The sequence below is a fragment of the Dipodomys ordii genome, unplaced genomic scaffold (assembly GCF_000151885.1).
Source record: "Dipodomys ordii isolate 6190 unplaced genomic scaffold, Dord_2.0 Scaffold24, whole genome shotgun sequence".
NCBI classification, from domain to species: Eukaryota; Metazoa; Chordata; class Mammalia; order Rodentia; family Heteromyidae; genus Dipodomys; species Dipodomys ordii.
In genome coordinates this window covers 8,498,621-8,523,144 of record NW_012267240.1, presented here as the reverse complement: position 1 = coordinate 8,523,144, position 24,524 = coordinate 8,498,621, and the positions used below count along the sequence as shown (strand labels likewise).

The window sequence follows — 24,524 nt, the reverse complement described above, 5'->3', positions numbered from 1 at the left end:
CTAGGATTACAGGCGTGAACCACAGGCGCCTGGCAGCATTTTCATTTTTTAATGTGCCTTACTTGCTTTTTTCTTTTTTGCTTTAAAAATTTGTGTGTGTGTGTGTGTGTGTGTGTGTGTGTGTTGCTGAGGATGAAATCCAGGACCTCCTTGTACATGCTTTGGAAGTGTACTCTTGCTGAAATAATAAGCAGGGCACCTTAAGCCTGTCTTCTAATCACCTGCATCAAAATAAAAAGAATACACACAGGTCTAGAGGGCACAGAAGTCCATTCCAGGCCATCAACAAGGGCTCACTACAGCTGGAGAGGAAGCAGGAGTTCCAGGCTTCTGTGGACCACGTGCACACAGACACTTCCCTCTGCTGTGTGCTGTGTGAGATGAGCATTTTTAGCCCAGGCATCGCTGACTCAAGAGAGTGCCTGACCTTTTCCTGAGGCCATCCTGTCTATCATTCCTATCTGTGGCTGGAGCCACAGGACCCTTTGCCTCCTCCGAGACAGGCATCCTGTTTTGATGTCATGATTCTCTCCAATGTCAATGTCTTTTTAAATTCCATTTCTGTTCTCTGTGAGGAAAATACCAGGCACAAAAAAACCCTGTAAGAACTATTTTCAAAACTATCTTTCATATGAATATCAAATTAACAGCAGACAAGTAATTCTTGTCCTTTGCAGGCTATGAAGCCTAAGCATTTTAGAACAGGTTGGAATTAGTATCTAAACCATTACGAATGGCAAAGTCATGTCAGGAAGGAATTATAATGTAAAAAAGAGAATAGAGACATTAAGTTCAAACTGTATTTTACCACAAAGACCATCATATAAGACTTTTTTTTTTGGGTCCGGTCATGGGGCCTGAACTCTGGGCCTGGGCACTGTCCCTCAGCTCTTCAGCTCAAGGCGAGCGCTCTACCACTTGAGCCACAGCACCACTTCCGGCTTTTTTCTTTTTGCTTATGTGGTGCTGAGGAATCGAACCCAGGGCCTCAGGGCATGCAAGGCAAGCGCTCTACCACTGAGCCACCTTCCCAGCCCCATATGACTTTAAAGAGATTATTTTCCCATTAATATTTTCCAAGTTGTTAGGGTGTGTGTGTGTGTGTGTGTGTGTGTGTGTGTGTGTGTGTGTGTGTGTGTGTGTGTGTGTGTGTGTGTGTATGTGGTGTGTGTGTAATTGGTTTGGGATATAATTTCCTTCTCTGAATCTAATCTTCCAAACCATGAATGCCTGTATAATAACCACTTCTGCAGCATTTATTCTCTTAGCTATCTTGTCAGTATTTGCTTTTAATAAGGAAAGGCAAACCCTTTCCTTAATATCTCTACAGACACTAAATTTGGAATATAAAATGTGCACTTATGGAAATATTTATAGAAACTAAAACTGGATATAAATATGTACAGATATAAGGCACAAAAACTAAAAATGTTGGTATTAACCTTATTGCACAAATAGACTTTGAATCTGCTTTAACACACACATACAACCTTTTGCTTGATAGCAATCTCAAAGGAAGCTTGCCTAGAGCGGTGCTAGGTGATCTCTCTTTAGGCTAAGCTAGTTATTTGCTTCTTGACAAGTTTCTTCATCTATGCACGTGGAAAGCCAGTAACAAATATAATTTAAGAATCAGAAGGCAAAGGTAATTGTTCACTTCAATGTGCACAGTCTCAGGGCTCAGAGCAGAAGTCACTCAGAAATCATGCTCTGGTTTACACTAAGACTTACTTTTTATTATTATCTTTAAGTAGTTGTACAAAGTTTGCACAAAAACTTCTGATTCATTTTAAGGGTTTATGTGTATGGACTCAAAACTACTCAGACATATTCCAGATTTATTCTTCAGTAAACAGCTCTTCCTTTGAAATCTGCCAAAAACTGTTTAAAGGGTGTGCAAAATAGTTTTAGAATTAAAGATTAAAAGAAAACCAAAACAGTTTTTAACGAACAGCCACCCCTGGGAAAGCATATTGGAACCATAATACAGGCCCACGTTTATTTTCTCTTATATTTTAGCTCTTTGGATATTTGCCAGTGTAGGGGGGGGAGGGGCAGGTACTGCTTTAAAAGGGGCATGGGAGCTGGACGCTGGTGGCTGATGCCTGTAATCCTAGCTACTGAGGAGGCTGAGATCTGAGGATCACGGTTCAAAGCCAGCCCAGGCAGAAAAGTCCTTGAGACTCTTATCTCCAATAAAGGACTAGGAAACCGGAAGTGGCACTGTGGTTCAAGTGGTGGAGTGCTCGCCTTGAGCTGAAGAGCGCAGGGACAGCACCCAGAGTTCAAGCCCCACGACCGACAAAAAATAAAAATAAAAGGGCATGGGAAAGAATAATTTTTACCAGTTAAACTTGCATATTTGTTTTACAGTTTAATATCTCCCAAATCAGGGTCCATTTCCATGATGCCATAACTAATTTGTAACATGTTTTTTCTGTTGTTTTGGGGTTGGCTTTGAAACTAGATCCTCAGATCTCAGCCTCTTGAGTAGCTAGGATTATAGGTGTGAGCCACTAGTACCCAGACACGTGTTTTTTTCTTGTTGGCACATATAATGCTTTAGATTTAGTGAAATCTACAGGTAGTGAAAAAAATTGAGGACTTTTCTCTTTTTGTGTTAGTACTAGGGCTTGAACTCAGGACCTAGGTGCTATCCCTTTAGCTTTTTCACTAAAGACTGGCACTACTACTTGAGTGGTAGTAGACAGAGCTCTACCTCTGGCTTTTCTGGTGGTTAATTGGAAATAAGAGTCTCACAGACTTTCCTGCTCAGGCTGGCTTTGAACCATGATCCTCAAATATCAGCCTCCTGAGTGGCTGATGAGTAGTCCATTATAAGTGAGAGGCACTAGCATCTAGTTTGTTTGTTTGTTTGTTTTGCAGTGCTGTGGCCTAACACATGCCTACCAATGGGCTATATCTCTAGCCCTTTTATCCTTAACTTTCTTAACTATTTGTGGGGGGGGAGGGGGCGGGGCGCGCTCACGCATGCTTGCACCTGGGGCTTGAACTGGACCTGGGCACAGTCCCAGAGATTTTTTGCTCAGGGCTAGGATTCTACCTCCTGAGCTCCACTTCCACCTGGTTTATTTCCCCAGTGCTTAACTGAAGATACGATTCCCATGGACTTTCCTAGTTAGGCTTGCTTCTAACCACAATACTCAGATCTTAGCCTCCTGAATAGCTAGGATTACAGGCTTGAGCCACTGACAACTCTATCCTTAAAACTTTTTAATAGACATACTTAAAGTTTGTAAGTCAATAACACATCAATGTTCCTCTTAAATAATACAGATAATAGAAAATGCTTTCCCTCCAACCAGCTCCTCCTATCAACAATGGAGCCTGAACTGGTATTTTAATTCTACTTTGTTTGCTCTACTATGAGAATCTGTCAGTCAATACCATTATTTCATTAATTATTATTTTAATCCATCACAACTTTTCTGATTTACCTCCTTGCTTGTTAACTTCTTTGCTTCTATTTTCTTTTTTTTTGGGTCAGTCATGGGGCTTGAGCTCTGGGACTGAGCGCTGTCCCTCAGCTCTTCAGCTCAAGGCTACAGCGCCACTTCCAGTTTTCTGGTGGTTTATTGGAGATAAAGAGTTGCACGGACTTTCCTGCCTGGACTGGAAAGATCCTCAGATCTCAGCCTCCTGAGTAGCTAGGATTACAGGCGTGAGCCACCAGTGCTCAGCTCTCCTATCTATTAAGATTCAATTTCCATTTTGCTAATATCTATCCTTTAAAGTATGTTTTCAGCCAATGTCTGTTACTGGGAATTCTTTTAGATTGCATTGAAAAAACATTTTTTTTAAAGTTAAAGATTATCTGGGCATTAAAATTTATATTAACAATGATTTCCTTTTGCTACAACAATACTCCATGTTTTTCTGATGTCTGTTCTTGCCTTTCAAAAGTCTGCTACAATTTTATATTCTAGTTCATATCATTTACTTACCTGTCTCAGTGATTTCACTTCAGCTGATCTTGCCTGTGGTGAAGTGTTTCCATGCCTCCTTTGAAATTTCAGTTTGTAAATTCAAGCTAAATGAGAATTTATCTATAGGAATTGTGCCTAGGTCAAAATGTTGTCTGCAGAAAGATTTTAAGACTGACTTCCACGGGCTCTTGGGGGAAGGAAGGGAGGGCACCATGTTCTGAGACCAATTTTACTACTCAAGTCTCAGAATGGCATATCCCAGACCACACACCCATTTACACACATGTAATTGTGCACATGGAAATTAAAACTTCAAAGGCACATATGAAACAGACTTACGTTTAAGTATGACCTAGGATATATTTCCTGTGTGACTCCAGGCTATGTCAACAAAGATAAGGATGCTTTCCCAGTGTCTCTCATTGCTTAAAGGTGGACTTTTTACTATAGGCATCATTGAGGATATCATTTTGTAACAGGTGGCTTTATTTATTTATTTAGCTGGTCCTGGGGCTTGAACTCAGGGCATGGGCACTGTCCCTGAGCCTATTTGTGTTCAAGGCTAATGCTCTACCACTTGAGCAACAGCACCACTTCCAACTTTTTTCTCAGTAGTTTATTGGAGATAAGGGTCTCACATACTTTCCTGATTCAGCTGGCTTTAAACCATAAGCCTCAGATCTCAGCTTCCAGAGTAGCTAGGATTACAGGTATGAGCCACCTGCTGGCTTTATATTTACTTACTTACTTACTTATTTTTTAGTGCTGGTCCTCAAGCTTAAAATCAGGGCCTGAGCACTGTGCCTTAGCTTTTGTACTCAAGGCTCTACCACTTAAGCCAAAGCTCCACTTCTGGCTAGGATTACAGGCATGAGCTACCAGCGTCTGGCTGACAGGAGACTTTTAAAACTATCTGAAGTATTGCATAGAACTGCCACATTTGAATTCTCTCTGGATCTAGGAAGGCACGTGTGTTTGAAAAAAAAAAAGCAAATCCTTTACAAATCAGTGGTAGAATGTAAATAAGTGCTCATGAGATATAATGTACCTTTGCATTAGAATTGCTGGAAAGTTAAATCCTACAGGTGTGTAAACTCTTTTGAGAGATGATCAATATTTGAGACAAATACCTTGACAAATGCTATTAACAGACAAACTACTAGGCTCAAGCATGTGTGTACATATAGGATGTCATCCATGAGCTATCTTCTCTCTTGGATGACTTTTAGAGCTTGTCAAAGAAAGCTATTATTTCTTAAAAGCAAATTATTACATAATGATTATAACAAACTGTATATATGAACCTAAAACGTAACCAGTTCCTTTATAGATGCTACTAGACATCTTACTATATTATGGAAACAGTGGAATTTGGTGGAAAACCTTTGAGAATTTTTCAGGGAAATGGTTATATGCTACAATTGGACTTAGGCTTGAGAAAGTGATGGTTCTGTACTCAGACCCATTGCTACTATTTTTGGCTTGCAATAGTAGGTGAGTTAAATTCTGAGTCTATCTTTTTGCAAGGCTAAAAGATGAGAAACACTTGGACAGTTTCCAGTTAGGATTAAATGTGATTTTTCTAAAAGTGCTGATTAAAAGTTAATGGAAAGATAGAAGAGAAAATGGAAGGGAGGGAGAGAAAAAGGAAAACTTGAGATGCCAAAAATGTATTCATTAAAAAATAGAAGTATGTTAGCCATGACCTACAATAAATCAGTCTAATGCTAATCTCTTTTTTAGTGGTGAGTTGCTGGGTTTGAACTCAGAGTCCCATGTGTGCTAGATATGTTGATCTCCTGCTTGTTCCATGACCCCAGTCTGTTTTGCTTTAGTTAGTCTTCAGATTGGGTTTCATAGTTTTGTCTGGCATAGTTTGGGACTTAGCATGTAGTTTTGGCCTCCAGTGTAGCTGAGCTTATAGAAGTGGATGACCATGCCAACCTTTCTAATAATACTGTCTAAGGCAATCTTTTGTAATGTTGATAGTACTCATGCAAATTCATTTCATGTCATATGGAAAGCTTAATACAACGACAAAGTCCAACAGCCTGGAGTCCTGTGATGTGTGGAACTGTTGTCTATCGGGGTGGTTTCTGTCCTGTCATATAAACAGTGGAAGGTTCAGACAACTGAGACATATCTGGGGAAATTGTTGTAGAAATGAATTGTGGATGCCAATGATGAACACCAGGAGAAACTTAGTCTTTCAGTAAAATAAACTTCCATCTTTTCATCCTCAAAAACTAATTTTCAAAGAATCATATCATTTTTTCTATTCCGGGGGAGAATTTTACTCCTTGGCCCTGAAGGAGAAGGAAGGCAATAGGTAGCATTGAACCTTTCCCCCCATCATCCAGTCTCACACTGGATGATGAGCTGTCACCAGGCAATAAGACAGGAGGGAATAAAATGACCCCATGCTTTCCAATAGCACCCAGAGGTACATTCAGTCCTCCTCTCCCTCAGGAACTTCTGAAGGAATCTATAGCATATTTCAAAGGCCATTGTTTCCTGTGAGGTGTTTTCCAAGATGTCTACGACCTGTGAATTGGTTTGGAAGTATGAGGGGGTGCCAAGCGCCCTTAAAGGAACATGAGCCAATCCTGTTCCCCTTATTTGATGGGTTTGTATTCATTGTTTTATTGGTCTCTGCCCTGAGGTGTGTTGAGGAAGCTCAGGTCACCTTAAGCCTGACAAGAATTCAGTAACTAATGGCTGGGGACAGCTCCTGTGCTGTGTATGGAGAGCTGTCCACGCCATACCCCAGGTTGAAGATGGGATTCCCAGCCATGGCTGACAATACTTAATTAGGGGACAAAACTTGCTTGAGTGAACAGGCAGTCTTTCACATGAGGTAATCAGATGATTTGTATTGCCTTGGTGATAGACAAAAAGAGAAATACTTGGTAAGAAGAGAAGAAAAGAAACAAGGCAACCATCTTTGTGTCTTCCGAGTCCTAAGGTGAGGGACAAAAGTGTATATAACTGTGACAAGCAGAAAAGGCCAGATAAGATGATGTTAAGCGAAATGAACGCCAAGATAAGGACACAAGTGGTTTTTTTTTCTTTCTTGCTATCATTTCTAACGTATTTATAAGGGATCATGTGACTTTTTTGTTGCTTTGTATGTCCTTCCCTTATGGTATAATCCGTTTTCACTATATTTGATGTTGGTATGATTTGGGAGCGGAAGGGAAAAAAAAGAATTGTTTAAATAGGGATACAGGTTGACCCATTGCAACAATGAGATGGACGAGATGCTTTGTAGAAAAACGAACTTTACAATTTAGGCGGGGTTGGGGGGCGGAAGGAGGAGTGCCAAGGGGAGGAACATGTAGTTGTGGAGATGGGAGGGAAGGGATGGTAGGGGAAAAACAAAAGAGGAGGCAATAATGCTTGCTAAGAAAGGTACTCATAACCTTGCTCATGTGATTGTAACCCCTCTGTACAGTATTTTCACAATAAAAAGCTTATTTTTTATTTTTTTGGTCCGGTCGTGGGACCTGAACTCTGGGCCTGGGCGCTGTCCCTCAGCTCTTCAACTCAAGGCTAGTGCTCTACCACTTGAGCCACAGCGCCACTTCTGGCCTTTTGCTTATGTGGTGCTGAGGAATCGAACCCAGGGCCTCAGGTATGCAAGGCAAGCACTCTACCACTGAGCCACCTTCCCAGCTGCTTATTTTTTTTTTTTTAAAAAAAGCTTAGGTGTACAATATGCAAGGCCAGATGACTATGGTGAAGTTGTAACATCAACTGCTGCCTTTCTCTTCCCTCAGAACTCTTGATGGGAACCCCCATATCTTTCTCCTCAGGAAAACATGGTGATTTGAAAATATGTGTCTAGCGCAGTGTCAATGGCTCATGTTTGTAGTTCTAGGTACTGAAGAGGCTGAAGATCTAGAAGGTCAAAGTGCAAAGCCAGCCTGGGTAGAAGAAGTCCTTGAGACTCTGTCTCCAAAATAACCAGTAAAAAAAAAAAGCCAGGCTGGAGGCATGGCTCAAGAGGTAGAGCAACAGTTGTATAAGTGTTACAATGCATGCTTCTAAGTGAAAGCCTTGGTAATAGAGAGATTGTTGAGAGAAATACACACTGGACAGAGATTAGGAAGTAAGTGCTGTGATTTAATTTGGCATGGAATACAATGCTATTAGTCTCAGAAAGATCATCTTTATTCAGGGATATAGACACATCGGCAAAAGAAATTTTTTTGGGGGGGGGTCTGGTCGTGGGTCTGAACTCTGGGCCTGGGCTCTTCAGCTCCCTCAGCTCTTCAGCTCATGGCTAGTGCTCTACCACTTGAGCCACAGCGCCACTTCCGGCTTTTTTCTTTTTGTTTATGTGGTGTTGAGGAATGGAACCCAGGGCCTCAGGCATGCAAGGCAAGCGCTCTACCACTGAGCCACCTTCCCAGTCCCAGCAAAAAAATTGTTAAAGGACCCATATATTCAAAAGTGTAATTTCTGTAGTAGAGTTAAACTGAAAATAACAAGTCTCTGGAAAATCCCTAAATATCTGAAAACAAAACAACATGAAATAACCAATGGATGAATGAGGAAGTCATGAAAGAAATTACAAAATAGCTTCATCTAACTGAAAGTAAAAACAATATAGCACAGTATGTGGGATGCAACCAAACATGAACGTAAAGGAAAACTTACATCATTACATGTTTATATTAGAAACAAGTCTGATACCTATGAACTAAACGTCTGTGTAGTAAAATAAAATCAAATTAACCTTAAACAAAAAGAAGGAAGAAAACAACATCAAAGTATAAATTAATGAAACTGAAGACAGTAAGAAAATCAAGGAAGCAATAAATTGGCCTTTTGAACTAAAAAAAAACAGCACTACAATTATGGAAGAAAAAGCAAAGATAGAAGATAAAATTTAAAAAGAGGGTTGAAAGAGGATATCACTAGGCACTTACAGATATTAAATATATTGTGGGAGCTAGATGCCAGCTCACATCTGTAATTCTACCAACTCAAGAGGGCGAGATTTGAGGATCACAGTTCAACACCAGTTGGGGCAGGAAAGTCAATGCGACTCTTATTTCAACTGATAGAGTGCTAGGCTTGAGCAAACTTGCTCAGAGACTGTAGAAGGCCCTGACTTCAAGACCTAGGACTGGCGCGTGCACGCGCGCGCACACAGACACACACAGACACACACAGACACACACACACACACAGATACACACACACACACACACACACACAGATATTGTAGGAATATGACAAGCGACTTCATGCCTCCAAATATGAAATCTTAGGTAAAATAAAAAGGGGATAAAGGCCTACAAACTCCTGAAAATTTCAGGCCAAACGATTTCATTGATATCCAAAGAAGAATCTGTATTAATTCTATGGAAATTCCGCTGGAAAGACACAAAAAGGAAACGAAGCAGTTTCCCATTCTTTTTATGAGACCAATACAATACTGATAAGCAAAACCAGAAAAGACCAGCAAGCCCTAGGAAAACTATGGTTTGCTTGCCATCTATCATGAACATAAATGAAAAAATACCAAATATCTCAAACAGATTAGCACATTGAACAGGATGGAAGGGAAGACAAAATATCTTGAAGCGGTGAGGTATCCCCCAAATTGAGCTACAGATTCATAACAATCCAGACAAAAATTCTCACGAGTGCTTTTTATAGACATCAACGTGATTTTAAAATTTACTCAGAAAGGCCAAGAACAAAATCTGTTTTGAAGAACTAAAATGGTTATTAAAAAGAAAAGAAAAGCTGGAAATGCATACTAGTGCAATTGAATTAAATTATGCTCCTTGAAAAGACATACTATTATGAAATTTAAAAAAATTCAATGGCTGGAGAATGTATATAAAACACACAACTTTTGGGGACAGCTGTTGAACTCAGGGCCTTGTGACTGCTAAGCAGGCACTCTACCACTTGAGTAATGCCCCCTAATACTATTTGTTTTCTTATTTTTTAGTTAGGGTTTTGCTTTTTTGTCTGGGGCTGGCCTAGACCATGATCCTCCTACTTCTGCTGATATCACATATATGAACCACTGTGCCCAGCTTTTTCCTGGTTGAGATGGGAGTCTCACTAACTGTATGCCCAGGATGACCTCAAACAGTGATCTTCCTATTTCTGCCTATATGCTTTTAAAGAGCTAGGACAAATAAACTGAGCATTAGAGCCAAGTGAATAACAAAAAAATCTTCTAAGGAGGAAAAATGGTTACAAAAAATATAGTCTGTTTTTTGGGGGGTAGTGCTAATTATATGAATTAAATAAAAACTCTTTTCATTGGCATGCTAAGCAAAAACAATAAAGAACCACTAGTTAATCCAAGCTGAATGGAACCTAAGGAAAAATATTTTCAAGTGGAGATCAGAACAAAAGGGTGAATTTGAACAAAACACATTATACACATATATGGACATATCACATTGAAACCCCTTTGCACACTTATATGTATATGCTAATAAAAATAAAATATTGCCTTTAGAAGAGAGAATGAAAACAATAAAGAAGAGCTAAGTATCTGCAAACAAACCAAGAAACAAAAATACCCAGATTCACCCTAGACTGAAGGATCATCAGACATACAGAGTATGTTTCATCAGAAGAACTAATCTGCAGCTGCTGGACATCAAGGGCGATTGAATTGTGGCAGGCAGAATTGTAAGACAGTCTTCAAGATTGTTGGCCCTGGGAAACATGTGTCTTGCATAATCCTCTCCACGTGAGTGGAGTGGGAGGGAGTCTTATAAATACAGCAGTAATTCACTCCCGAGACTAGATGACAGGTCAGTTGACTTTGAGTTCATCAAAAGGGGGATTATTCTAGGTGAACGTGACCTAATGAGTGAGCTTTAGAAGAAGAGCTGGGCCCTTCCTGAACAGATACTCTCCCACTGGGCATGGGGAAGCAAAAGCTATCCTATCAGTGTTGTGAGCTTCCTGTGGAATCCAGGAAGCAAAGACCACCATGAAGTGGTCCTGGACAGAGAGGGCTACAGCTTGCATCAGCAAGAAAATGAGGGCTGAATTGTGACAAAGGTCAAGATTCTAGGGAAAGAACCATAAACCTCAGGTGATCAAAACCTGAGCTCATTCTCATGTCAGCTTGGTAGAACTGCCGGGAGAGAACGCTGCTCTAAAAATGCCCAGATTCCTGTCCCAAGAAACTAAGATAATAAATCTGTCTACCTGGTGTTTTAGATTTAATTTTGTGGTGATTTTGTTTTCTACCAGCCAGTTCAAATAGTGATTCACAAATCAAAATGTGTCAAGCTTGTTACATCAGTAAGAATGTTTTCATGGGTTTGAACCCTCCTTCCCACCCTGACATACACATTGAAAAATTAGTTTGAATGATTTTTCTCTCTGTTGAACCAAAAAGTATCATAGAAGAAGAGAACAGCTGGTACCAACGCCATCTAGAAGTAGCCACAGAAAGCTCACGCTGCACTGGTGAAGAGACTTCTGTGGCAGATTCTCTAGCCTAGTTCCCTCCCACTATTCCTATAGACCCTTTTTAGCTCCAGGCCATGATTATTGACCTCCAAGTGCCAAGCCTCCGCTCTGTATGTCTCCAGGGAAAAGGGCAGCACCCAGGGTAGAAGTACATCTATGTCCAGTGGAATTCTTAACACTGACCCCACTCATTGGTGAGGCTGGGACTCAGGAAATAACCACTCACTTTTATCACCATAAAAGAAGGCGTGAATCATTCCTAAAGAGTCTTTCTATATATGCCAAAACAGAGGTTTATTTTTCTCCTCCAAAAATACTAATTGAATTCTTATTAGTAGGATGTTGTATTCTTGAAAGTTAAAAGAAAAATACATTCTTGGCTTTCACTTCCATTAAAAAAAATTAGACTCTTAGGGCTGGGAAGGTGGCTCAGTGGTAGAGCTCTTGCCTTGCATGCATGAGGCCCTGGGTTTGATTCTTCAGCACCACATAAGCAAAAAGAAAAAAGCCGGGAGTGGCACTGTGGCTCAAGTGGTAGAGTGCTTGCCTTAAGCTGAAGAGCTGAGGGACAGCACCCAGGCCCAGAGTTCAGGCCCCATGACTGGACCCCCCCAAAAAAAATTAGACTCTGCATGTTCATGTATTAGTTCTTGTATCCTGGCACAACGTAAATTCTAAATACCAGGCAATAAAAATGAATGTGGGATAACTTACCTTGTAACTTTTTAGTCGGATGAAATCGACCTTCATAGAGACAAATCGATCTGAATTTCGGCTGATGTTCTTGAGGTGCTCCACAAGGTCAGCACAGAACTTGTAACCCCCTTTAAGCACACACAGGACCATAATGTCACAGTTCCCAATATCTTTCATTATGTCCTTAGCCAGCCTCTCAATTCTGAAAGAAGTAAGGGGCAAGAAACTGAAACACAACTGAAACACACACTGAAACACTACTATTTTTGAGTATTCTGGTTCTTATAATAAAAACACAGGATGTTATAGGAAAAGCTTTGTTAGTCACACAAAGGGTATTCAACACATATTTCTGATAGCTATGTCACATTACATGTTTGTTGCTAGATGCCATAAAAATTAAAGTGTTGCTAGGTGCCAGTGGCTCACAGCCATAATCCTAGTTATCTCAGGAGGCTGAGATCCAAGGATTGAGGTTCAAAGCCATTCATGAGATTCTTGTCTCAAATTGACCAGTTTCACAAATCAGCATGGTCAGTATTAAAAAAAGTCCAGGGAACACAGATGTACTTTTCCTCCAATGTAAGGAAAGTAAGTTACTCTCCATTTCCTTTTGCTCTACTATAAAATAAGCATATCACCAAATACCATCTTAAAATTGCTAAGTACAGCTAGGTACTACAATGATAATGTAATAGATGACAGACACACATGATCTTTGACACTGTCTTGAGCCATGTTCAGTATTTTATTGGTTAATTGGAGCTAAAGCCTCCATATGCACATATACTTATAGCATGTTAGCCATGATGGTTTTAGGCAACATTTCCCAAATATGATAATCAAAAAATGTACATCAAGCTGTGCACTGATGGCTGACACCTGTAATTAATCCTACCTAATTAGGAAGCTGAGATCTGAGGATCAAGGTTCAAAGCTAGTCCGGGTAAGACAGTCTGTGAGACTCATCTCCAGTTAACCACCAAAAAGCCAGAAGTGAAGCTGTGGCTCAAGTGGTAGAATGCTAGGCTAGAGCAAGAGAAGCTCAGAGACAGCACGTAGGCCCTGAGTTCAAGCCCCAGAACCAGTGCATACATATAAAAAATACATCAGAATATCTGCCACATGCTTTAAAAAGAGATATTTTTCTTTCATGATGGAAACAGGGGTTAACACATCCTACACACACACACACACACACACACACACACACACACACACACCTATCACTTGACAAATCTGTCCAAATCATCTATCTCAGCACTCTAGAAATCAACGAAAAGCATATGACAAACTGAGAAGCTTTAATCATAGAAACAATGAATACTAGTAGAAATAGCACAAGTCTATGGCACTTTTGCCTGGACGTGCCCATCATCCCCGCCATATTCCAGCTCTATTGTTCAACAGCACTGCCAAGAAGAACTCACCTGGTTAGGCGCCTGGTAAGCTAACCTGGCCATCTTAGAAGCCTGGCTGCATGAATATAAATTCAGTCTCATTTGAACAATGGCCAGTTGAGATTTGATAAAAAGCTCTAAGGGGTGAGAGAGTCATAGACAGAAGTCCACAAAACTTCTGCATATATCTCAAGTTGATCAGAGGCTGTTCATGTGTAAAACAGAGATTAGACCATGCCCAAACTACCTACACATACTTGGAGATGGTATGCATGAACAGAGGAGAAATAAGAGACCAAGGAAAAATAAAAGCCAGAAAAGACTTGGAAAACACTGCATGGAAATCTGAATATGCTTGTAAGCCCACAAACACATTCATCAGCCAGAGAATGGAAGCGTTACTGTTTCTACAGTCTTCTAATCAAGCTTAGACTGAACACTAAGCTATTCAAACATGGGAATAAATCCTAGTCAGTAAGCCTTAAACACAAAAATAGAAAAATATAAAACTGAAGTCATCAGAGGCTGTGCATTGTGGGGGAACAAATTCACAGAGTGGAAAACAAATGAAGAAAGAAAGAAAGAAAGACAACAGTAGCAATGAATAGAAAATAGTTATCAAAATGAAAATGGTATAAGTACATCAGTTAAAAGATAGAGTGTCAGGAGCTCAGTTAAGCGTTGTTTACAAGAAATCCACTTTAAATATAAACACACAGGTCAATTAAAAATAAAGGAATAGAGAATCACATGCTAATAAAAAGTAAACTGGGGCAGCTATATTAACTTCAAGAAGACTAGACTTTAGAGCAAGGGAAATTATCAGGGATAAAGAGAAGCAGAACAATAATAAAGAGGTTGGCTCCCTGAGAAAACATGACATAGTGCCAGGCACTGGTAACTCACACCTGAAATAATCACTACTCAGGAGGTTGAGATCTGAAGATCTGAGTTTGAAGACAGCCTGGGCTGGAAAGCCCATGAGATTCTTATCTCAATTAATTAACCAGCAAAAGCCTGAAGTAGAGCTGTGGCTCAAGTGATAGAACACCAGCCCTGAGAAAAACAGCTAAGAGACAAGTTCAAACCCCAGCCAGGTGAAAGAAAAAAGAAAGAAAGAAAGAGAGAAAGAAAGAAAGCAAGAAAGAGAGAGAGAGAAGGAGGGAGGGAGGGAGGGAGGGAAAAAGAGAAAGAAAGGAGGAAAAAGGAAGAAAGGAGAAAAGAGAAACAAAAAAAAAAGAGAAGAAAAGGAAGGAAGGAAGGAAGGAAGAACGAAATGTAACATAATCTGTGTCTACAACAAAATGAGTTAAGCCTGTTGTAATTGCCAATAAAATAAGACAAATCCTCAACTGATTTGAAGACTTCAACATTCCTTTACCACTCGCTGTCAGACCCAACAGTCAGACTCTAATAAGGATAGTATCTACTGAGTAACACCAACAACAAACTGGTTCTAATTGACAAGCATATAATACTTCATCCAAAGATAGAAAACACATTCCTTTCAACTCATGCCAATAGGAAAAAGGAAAAATCAAGTCACAGACTGGGGAAAAATATTTGCAAATCATATATATGACAAAGGAACTTGTATCCCAAATACATATACTTAAAGCTCTTACAATTCAATAAGAAAACAACCAAGTTAAAAATTAGCAAAAGATTTGAATAAACATCTCTCCAAAAAGATATGAATAGCTAATAGGCACACTAATGATTCAGAAACTGTCAATTAAAACCATAATGAAAAGTAAGTATATATCCACTAAAATGGATATAACCCAATGGGTACACGATATAAAATGTTGGTAAGTATAGGGAAAAAAATGTGTTGATCATAGGGATGAACAATAACGCAGATTACTTAAAAGTAATCTATAATTTCTTAAACTGATTTTTACTTCATGAAACCTATTCAAGAAAAATAAAAAGCCAGAAGTCAGTAGCTCATGCCTGTAATCCTAGCTACTTAGGAGGTTGAGATCTGAGAATTACGGTTTAAAGCCAGCCCAGGCAGGAAAGTCTGTGAGACTCTTTTACAATTAACCATCAAAAAGCCAGAAGTGGAGATGTGGCTGAATGGTAGTAGCATGCTAGCTATGAGGCAAAAGCCTCAGGGATAGCAGCTAGACCCTGAGTTCAAGCTCCAACAACTGGCACAAAAAAAAGAAAGAGGAGGCTGGGAAGGTGGCCCAGTGGTAGAGTGCTTGCTTTGCATGCATGAGACCCTGGGTTTGATTCCTCAGCACCACGTAAGCAGAAAAAGCCAGAAGTGATGCTGTGGCTCAAGTGGAAGAGTGCTAGCCTTGAGCCGAAGAGCCAAGGGACAACGCCCAGGCCCCAGAGTTCAGGCCCCATGACCCACAGGAAAAAAAGAAAGAAAGAAAAAAGCAAAGCACAGCAAAGACATATTCACATAAAGATTTACATGTGAATGTTCACAGAAGCCTTATTTTCAATAGTCAAAATAAGAGAACCAAATGTCCAACCAGTTGGTGAATAACTAAGTAGCTATTCTATGATTTTATTTTAATGAGATATTCAGAAAAATAATTGTACAGGGGAAGAGGCAGATTAGGGACGGTCTGGTACTGGTGGTGGGAACAGGGTTGACTGCAAACAATTTTTTTTTCAGAATGGAAATGATTGTCCAATCATACAGATTTATGAGAATTCCTGAGTTATTCACCCATAACAGGTGAATTTTGTAGTATATAAAGATGGCTTGATGTTAGTTTTCAAGGTGAGAACTGGCGTTCCTAGACTCCACCCCAGCCACTGATGGAAGATTTTCAGACATAAAGGTTAGGATTATGTACTATTAGCAAGTTTACAGGGAAGAGGCCCGCAGTCAATCTATCCTGGACTCAATTAAGTTTTAGGTCATCCTGTTAAGAACTGAAACCACAACATTCAAGTTAGAATCAAGAATTTGTTTAAACTTAGGATCTCTCAAGGGTGTTAAGGGAACTCTTTTTTTTTTTTTTTTTCTCAGTCATGGGGCTTGAACTCTGGGCCTGAGCGCTGTCCCTCAGCTCTTCAGCTCAAGGCGAGCACTCTACCACTTGAGCTACAGTGCCACTTCCGGTTTTCTGATGGTTTATTGGAGATAAGCGTTTCAGGGAGTTTCCTGCCCGGGTTGGCTTTGAACCATGATCCTCAGATCTCAGCCTCCTGAGTAGCTAGGATTACAGGTGTGAGCCACTGGTGTCTGGCGGGAACTCTCTTGAGAGTTAAGAAGTAGTGAACAGAGTCTCCTTCTGCACACATAACGTTGGTTTACTTGTTCAACTCCAGCATATTTCTTCCTCTTTTGTTAGTTTACCAGAAATTCTGTATCTGAAATAGGGTAATATCAGTTTTTAATCAACAATTGCTAGGTTTAACAATTTAAACATTCAGCATCTCTTGTTCACTGGATCATGGAACTTCTCTTTCAGATTTGCATTTCATGAAAAATCTATCTTAGGCCAGACCAAAGCAGGATTTATTTTAATAATATTCTATAAATTGAAAGCATAAGCAATATACAAGTCATATACGATGGAAAAATCTTAGAATGTAGAGGAAAGAATGACAAATCCTTTTTGCTTCTTGACAGTGACTCATAAAAAGATAATGTCCTGGAAAGAATAAGTGAGTGTTCAGTGTATTTTAAACTTTCTTTTGCTCAGAAGACTTAGTTCATAAAGTTAAAATTTAAGTCAAAAGACTATTATAGATTAAAAAAATAGAGATAGAAGTTACTACAGCTTATGAAAAGGGCTGGCTTTGGCAACCCAGATTCTTATCTTCCCCAGGCTAAATTCTGGGACTGACAAATCTCTAGGATTACAGAAAGTGTATTGTAAACACTAGGAAACTTGTTTTCCATATAAATGTGGAGGCTTCAGTATTCAACCTTTGTCCAGAATTTAGGAGTGCATAAACAGTCTTGCACTACTGTAGTTTTGTTAAAGGGGCATTAACCTGTAAGTCCTGATGTTTGTGGCCAGGCTGAAAGAGGCAGCCTTCTAAAAACCCGGAGTAAATTGAAGTGTCCTGAGAGGGAGGAGCTTAAAACAGGATAGAAATTGTCTTTGGGAAAGCCAGTTGTGTAGAAAGAAACCAGAGAATGTCTGTGGACAGTGAACAGGCAGGAAAGAACTAGAAATAGCATGCTACAAATAGTTCTCTGCAAATACTTTTAAACTACAAATGCTATCTTTCTCAAAACATTGCCACTGCCCTGGAAATAAAATCTTATACAGAACAGCTAACCTGAGACACATTACTTGATCTAAGAGAAATGAAAGTTACAGGAATGTCCAAACCTTCAGGGTGTGTCCCCTGATGATAAAGGTCACCTCTGGCCTCTTCCTGGTTAATTTAGAAGTCTGTGAAAAGCATGAGCAAAAGTTTTGGGGTGAAAAGCAATGCTTTCCTGGCCCCAGTCTCGATTTTTATAGGACATTATTATTTTGAGACTAGTACTTTCAAATAGTTTATTTATGTAAGCTTAGCAAATGTCCAGGTATACAATCCACTTAAAGCATAGATTCACTGCAGACTAAATTTGCTGTCCTGTAAAAGTTCTTTCTATGACGAATAAAAGGTTGAGAAGAGGATTCTCAAGTATATTATGAGATTTCCACAAGAGAGGGTCAGGCCAGTTCCAGACTAAGACTAACAGAGGGAACAACACTCACCTGTCCACAATGATGCCATGAGGTATAAGCACAGAGTCCAGATCTCCATAATAGTGCTGTGGGTATGTGAATAAATTCAAGTCATATCCTGGCCAGTTGTCCAGAATCTGTAAATCAAATTATTTTTGTGAATGATATTTTTCATTGGAAAATTAATTAATTTATTATTAATTTATTTTTTAAAATACAGTCTCATGGACTTTCCTCCTTTGGCTGTCTTCAAACCTCAATTCTCAGATTGTAGCCTCCTGAGTAGCTAGGATTATAAGCGTGAGCCACCAGCACCCAGCTTAGAAATTTATTTTACAAATGTAATTAATACCTGAAGTATATAATTTGAAAAATATATTAACACTTGATGCAGAAACTAAGTCTAAATATGACCTAAGTGTTGCATTTTCTCAACCTATGTAAAATTCTGTGGGCCAAATGTTTACTAGAACCTGATAAAAGATAGGGTTATAGGTGTGGCTCAAGTGGTGAGCAGCCTGAGTTCAAACCACAGTACCACTAAAGGAAAAAGGAAAGAGTACAAATGTGAACACAGTGCTCTACTCTTAAGTATTGGTGTCCTATAATAAAATACAAACTCAATGTCTTATAGCTGATCTAATAGTATTGTTTATAATAATACGTGTAAGGGGTAAGGTATAGCTCAATGATTAAAGCATTTGACTATAATGTGTGAAGCCATATATTCAAGCACTGTATAAAGTCTGTATATATATAAAACTATAAAAATTATATAAGTAAAACATAACATTTATAACCCTATAACATATACAATATCATTTTAATTTCCATTCATTGTAAATAATTTATTTGCCTGGGAAAGATTACCTATGAAAAATGCATATCTCCTGGCATTACAGGAGACTCAAATTTTGAGTGGTCCAGTCACTACAGCAAAGACTTTAAAAGGATATACTATGGTGGGGACTTAAACCAGTACTATTAGGAGAGTGATGCGAACAGATAGATGGCAAGTCTTCTTTCTCATGCTTCAGACTCAATGTGTAAGTTTCAAAGTTCGAAAAATAATAAAGTGAAGGGAGAAAATTTGCCTCATGGAAAAGATGCAAATGAATCAAATGTGCAGGAGGCAGAAGCAGGAAGACACTCCTCTAAGATGGGTCCAGCAAAAGCATGAGACTATCTGAAAAACAAACTAAAAGCAAAAGGATGGGTGACATGACACAAGTGTTAAGAGTGCTTGATTAGCAATTGTGAAGCCCTGAGTTCAATTCTTGGTAGCACACACACACACACACACACACACACACACACACACACACACACACACACACACACACACACACGGTAGGCTGAAACCATTCCGAAACTACATTCTAGCTTTCTGGTCTTTAATCACTCCTGCAAACTTTCATAAAACTCCTCTGTTTTTAAAAATTGAGGCCTCTTATAATGAAGAACCATGCTGATTTTTCAGCCCTTCTCCCTGGCCCCAGATTGGTTTCTAGTCAAGTCACAAAACTTTGCAGCTACATTTTGTTCATCTGTCTGTCTTATGCCCTGTACCTTTTCCCCTTTCTTCTCCCTTTAGCTCAGGACTCCAAGCTCATCTTCCTAGGAATCATAGATGAGGTCTCACTTTTTTTTCCTGGAGACCTTGCTGACTGTTCCCATTCTCTAATCTGCCTCCTTAACTTCTGGTGTCCTTTCTAGGTCTGTTCTAGCAAAGGCCCTGACTCAGTCTCCTTTAGACACTCCAGCTCTTCCGCTCTCATTCTCACTCTGTCTTACCTGTTTGCTGTGATTCAGAGTCCATTGGAACTCCATTTAGTGCTGAGTCCACACACAGGACTCATAACCAGCTCTTCTTTGACCAGGTTTTAGAAGGGAGGATTAAAGTCTAATCCATACACACTTCCATCCCCATTCCAAGTTCTGGAAAGCCAGACAAAGCAAACTTATGCTATTTCTGTTCAAATATATCCCTTCCCTACCCCAGGAAAGGAAATTCATTCTTCCAGTTGTTCAGCCCAAACCACGACACCATCACTCATTTTTTTCCTTCAACTACATCATGTAATGTCATCCTTCTTCAAGTCTTTCAAAATGTAAGCAGGACTAACCCCTCCAGATCTCTACTGTTATCTCTCCATCCCCATCATGGTCGGTACCACCGCCATTTCTCTCCAGACTATTGCTGAAGCTGCTCAACCTGTCCCCTCATTCCACATTTGCACGGTGGCTGGGGTGCTCTTGGAAAAACGTACATCGCATTATGGCAGCTTCTGCTCAAGTCATTTCAAGAGCTTCTTATTCAACTCCAAGTAAAATCCAGAGTCCTCATTATGGTCTACGATTGTCTACTCCTCTGATGCATGTCCAGGATAGAGAGAGTGAGAGAGAGAGAGAGAGAGAGAGAGTGCTCTTTCTGCCTTGTCTCCCCTGGGATATTAGCTCCTTCTGGAAGAGACTTTATTCTTTATTTTTGAATTTCCAGTGCCCACAACACTGACCTAGAATATGTCCACAGTAGTGCTCAAATATGCCCAGTGAATCGAAACTCCAGCCTCAGCTTTGTTCAAGACTCTAGGGAAGCGGGGCATCAGTTGTTCACGCCTGTAATCCTAGATACTCAGGAGGCTGAGATCTGAGGATCACAGTTCAAAGCCAGCCCAGGCAGGAGAGTCCATAAGATTCTTATCTCCAATTAACCACCTAACCACCAGAAAACCAGAAGTTGCACTGTGGCTCAAGTGGTAGAGTGTTTGCCTTGAGCTGAAAAGCTGAGGGACAGTGCCCAGGCCTAGAGTTCAAGCCCTACAACCGACAAGAAAAAAAAAAAACCTCTAGGGATTCATAGCTACCATGTCCATTTGCAGACCAACAGTCCAAACTATGGACCATCTACATATTTGAAAAGTATCACATTTTCTCTGCTTCTTCCAGCAAACTGATTGCTAGGAGTGTTGAGAGCAACTCCGCTCTCATCCTGAGAATTCCTTGGGCATGCTGCAAGCTCTCACATCACAATGGCTGTCAGAACCTATGGGGACAGCTGCAACTAAAAGGCCACAAGCCTCTAGGAGAGCCACAGTGAAGGTTATCCAAGAGCTCTGATGAGCACTAGGCCCCAGGGTGTGGTGAGGGTGGTGGTGGTGAGGGAGATCACCCAAGAGCTTTCTGGCTTCCTTTCTGGACCACACACTGTGCTCACCTCCTAGAGCCCTTTCCACTGGTGCCATCAGTGGCTGGCCTTCTGAATTCATTCCTCCCTTGGAAATCCCCTACTGCCCTTTGTTTGCACTGAGTCTCAAAGATTCCAAGTTCAAGAGTGTGGCTCTGATCCTTGTTGACAAGAGGTTAGAGAAATTATTTTCATTTTCCTTTAAAGAGTCTTACTTAAAGGGCAGGTTGGAGAAAGTGATTCGACAGGCAATGTACTTAGAGTTCCTAGTGCATTAATTAGCATAACATAAATGCTTAACAAACGCTGCCAAAAAGTGAAAAAGAAAGGAAGGCCAAAAATAAATGTCAATGGTCAACAGCAGTACAGACTTAAACATCTGACACATTTGAAGCAGTTGGTTAGCCACAGAACCACAGGTGGACTAATGCTTCTCAGTCTCAATGTGTTTACCTACAGAATGGAATTAGGCTTGCCTCCTGTGACTACTGTGAGGACTAAATCAGATAGATAATAAATAAAAGACTCATACCGTGCCTCTTCTATATAATTGGTGTTAGACATGTAGATATATTAAAACATCAATCACGTATATAAGTGGAATAAGTGATTATATAAATTATATTCTAACTCATTTAATGTAAGATCTCAAAGCTTGCCAAGGTCTTATTATCTCCAGCTGTAAATTTAAAAGTGGAAGAAATATATTTATCTGAAACTATTCTGTGATCCCAACTGACCATTACTTCCAATTAATCTGAAATAGTATTTTCATCATTGAGGTAAAAGACAATTAGAGGTGAAGAGCTCCTGCTTTATGCTCTGTTCTCTGTAATGGTGCATGAAAATCCTGTTGTAACTAAGTCTAAACCTAGAGGAATGACCATTGTTCTGAACCTTAGATTATAACGTTTCTCTGTTTTGTTGAGGTATCTTTCATCACCAGAAATCTTTAAATAGTTTCAGTATCACAGATAATATAGTCTAAGTTTTTTCACCACAATGCTTTCTCTGTGCAAAGAGGCAAAACATCACCAACTCGAGGAAGTGGCAGAGTAACTGTCATTTTATACAACATTCAAATCTCAGAACCAATTCATATTCTCTTATTCTCACTTGCAGGTACCTGGAGAACCTTCTTTCAAAGCCTTTACACCACACACACACACACACACACACACACACACTCTCTCTCTCTCTCTCTCTCATTTGCTTAGACTATTTCTTGTAGTTTTCCCCCTAGGGAGAAACACAGTTTGGAAACACGATATAGTGTTTGAGCTTTATACAAATGGCCTCACTTGGCCCTACTCAGTTCTGCAGACCAATGTGACAGTTTTTCAGGCTCATGTCTATCTTTCCATCAGCAATGAAAAAGGGAGTCTCATCTTTCAGCCCCCGATTCAAAGAATTCCAGACAGGAACATCAACCCAGACTCCTTAACCACATATTTGAAATGATTGAGACAAGTGGTGTTAAAAGCAGGGCCCTAGGCTCATCGACTACGTAACACCTTGTGTTATATATGCCTTCCTCTTTTTTGGTGGGTCCTGCACTCAGAAGTCATTATGATCAAGTTGTGCTTTCAATGGAACTCACCCTGATTCCTACCCATATCCAATTCTGCCACTCTTTTCCCATGGTAATGAAGGTGGGCATGGGGTAAAGCACAGAGTCAACATGACAGATCAACACTCATTTCTCTTCTTATTCCAACCAAGCATAAGTATTTTACTATGGCTCTTTTGACCAAACCAAACAGAGAAACAAAAATAATAACCTCCAAATCTAGGAGGGAAAGATGATCTTGTCTCTCTTTTTGAGAAATAACAAAGGGGTGCCAACCAGGAATCTGGTGATCTTTCCCAACTGCTGATCAAATGATAACCAATTCAGAGAGAAATTTCTGACCTCAAAGTTACATCTCTCATTTGACATTTAGTATATGCTACCATCCATTGTTAATAATCCATCACTGCCCTACCTACCTCATTCAATAGAAAGCAGGTAAGAGCCATTGTAAACCTTAATATTCCCTTCTCTTAAACAAATTAGACATTTTCTGCTCTTGGTTACATATGTGACTAGTACATTTACGTAAATGTGTGATTTACATATTCTCTTGGTCCCTCCGAATTTATGAGGCTTAATAGCACAGTACATGTTCAAGAAATGCTGGCTATTACCTGCTCCCCACCCACCCACATTTTTTTGGGGGGCGGTCCAGTCATGAGGCCTGAACTCTGGGCCTGGGCGCTGTCCCTCAGCTCTTCAGCTCAAGGCTAGCACTCTACCACTTGAGTCACAATGCCACTTCTGGCTTTTTTTTTCCTGCTTATGTGGTGCTGAGGAATCAAACCCAGGGCCTCAAGCATGCAAGGCAAGCGCTCTACCACTGAGCCACCTTCCCAGCCCCCTCACCCACATTTTTATAGGAGCTTCAGCTTCCCCTTGATTTTTTACACCCCTTCCTACAGGGTTGTCTACATTTCCAGAGTCCTTTTCCTTTCCAAGTCTCATTTCTTATGAGTCATGAATTTCCTTCCATTAGCACCCTGAATACTCACTAAACCTAGACTTGTCTGTTTATGAGATTAATCCAATGATCACAAGTATTACTGGAGAAAAATATATAAATGCCAGAGGATTTCCATCATACATTGGTTATTTCCAGTGTTGGTTGCCTCTCATGCACTGAGCCCTTACAGTAGCTGGTAACTTCTCTCCTCATACCCGCCCTCTCACTACCCCCCCCCCCCCCCCCCCCGTGCATCTTTCATGAAATTACCTCATTTTTAAGAGGGCTTCTGTTGACATTGACATAGTTGATCTCTTTTCACTGCTCTCTCTTTTGCTTTTTTAGACTTTAATAATCTTCCTATCTTATTAATGCATCTTTGTTTCTCTCATTCTTTTTAGAGTGTCTAGCGTTACAAAGTAGCACTATAACTTTAACGTTCTGTCAACAGAATAGGTGTTTAAAAGATACTCACAATTAATGGCTTTGTGTTTACTAATACAGTGACCAAATCTCCCAACTTGCTCTCTTTCTGCAGCGGGGACAGTCTTGATGACTGTTTAGCCTCTTCCTGCAAAATTCTGTTGTCTGGGCACCTGTGTCCTGCCTGCTTTCTTTCATGTTACTCTTCTTTCTTGGTTCCTTTATCC

The 24,524-nt window shown here is 40.0% G+C and overlaps 1 protein-coding gene across 2 annotated transcripts in view; it reads right to left on the bottom strand.

The window, feature by feature from the left end:
• The window catches only part of Prtfdc1 (phosphoribosyl transferase domain containing 1), a 79,526-nt gene that overhangs the window by 53,378 nt on the left and 1,624 nt on the right, over nt 1-24,524 (bottom strand). For both annotated transcript variants that reach the window (XM_013014641.1, XM_013014642.1), the window contains exons 2-3: nt 18,199-18,305; nt 12,126-12,309 (exon numbers count right to left, since the gene is read on the bottom strand). In XM_013014641.1, the coding sequence (XP_012870095.1) occupies nt 12,126-12,309; nt 18,199-18,305 (291 nt within the window). The remainder of the gene's footprint in view (nt 1-12,125; nt 12,310-18,198; nt 18,306-24,524) is intronic.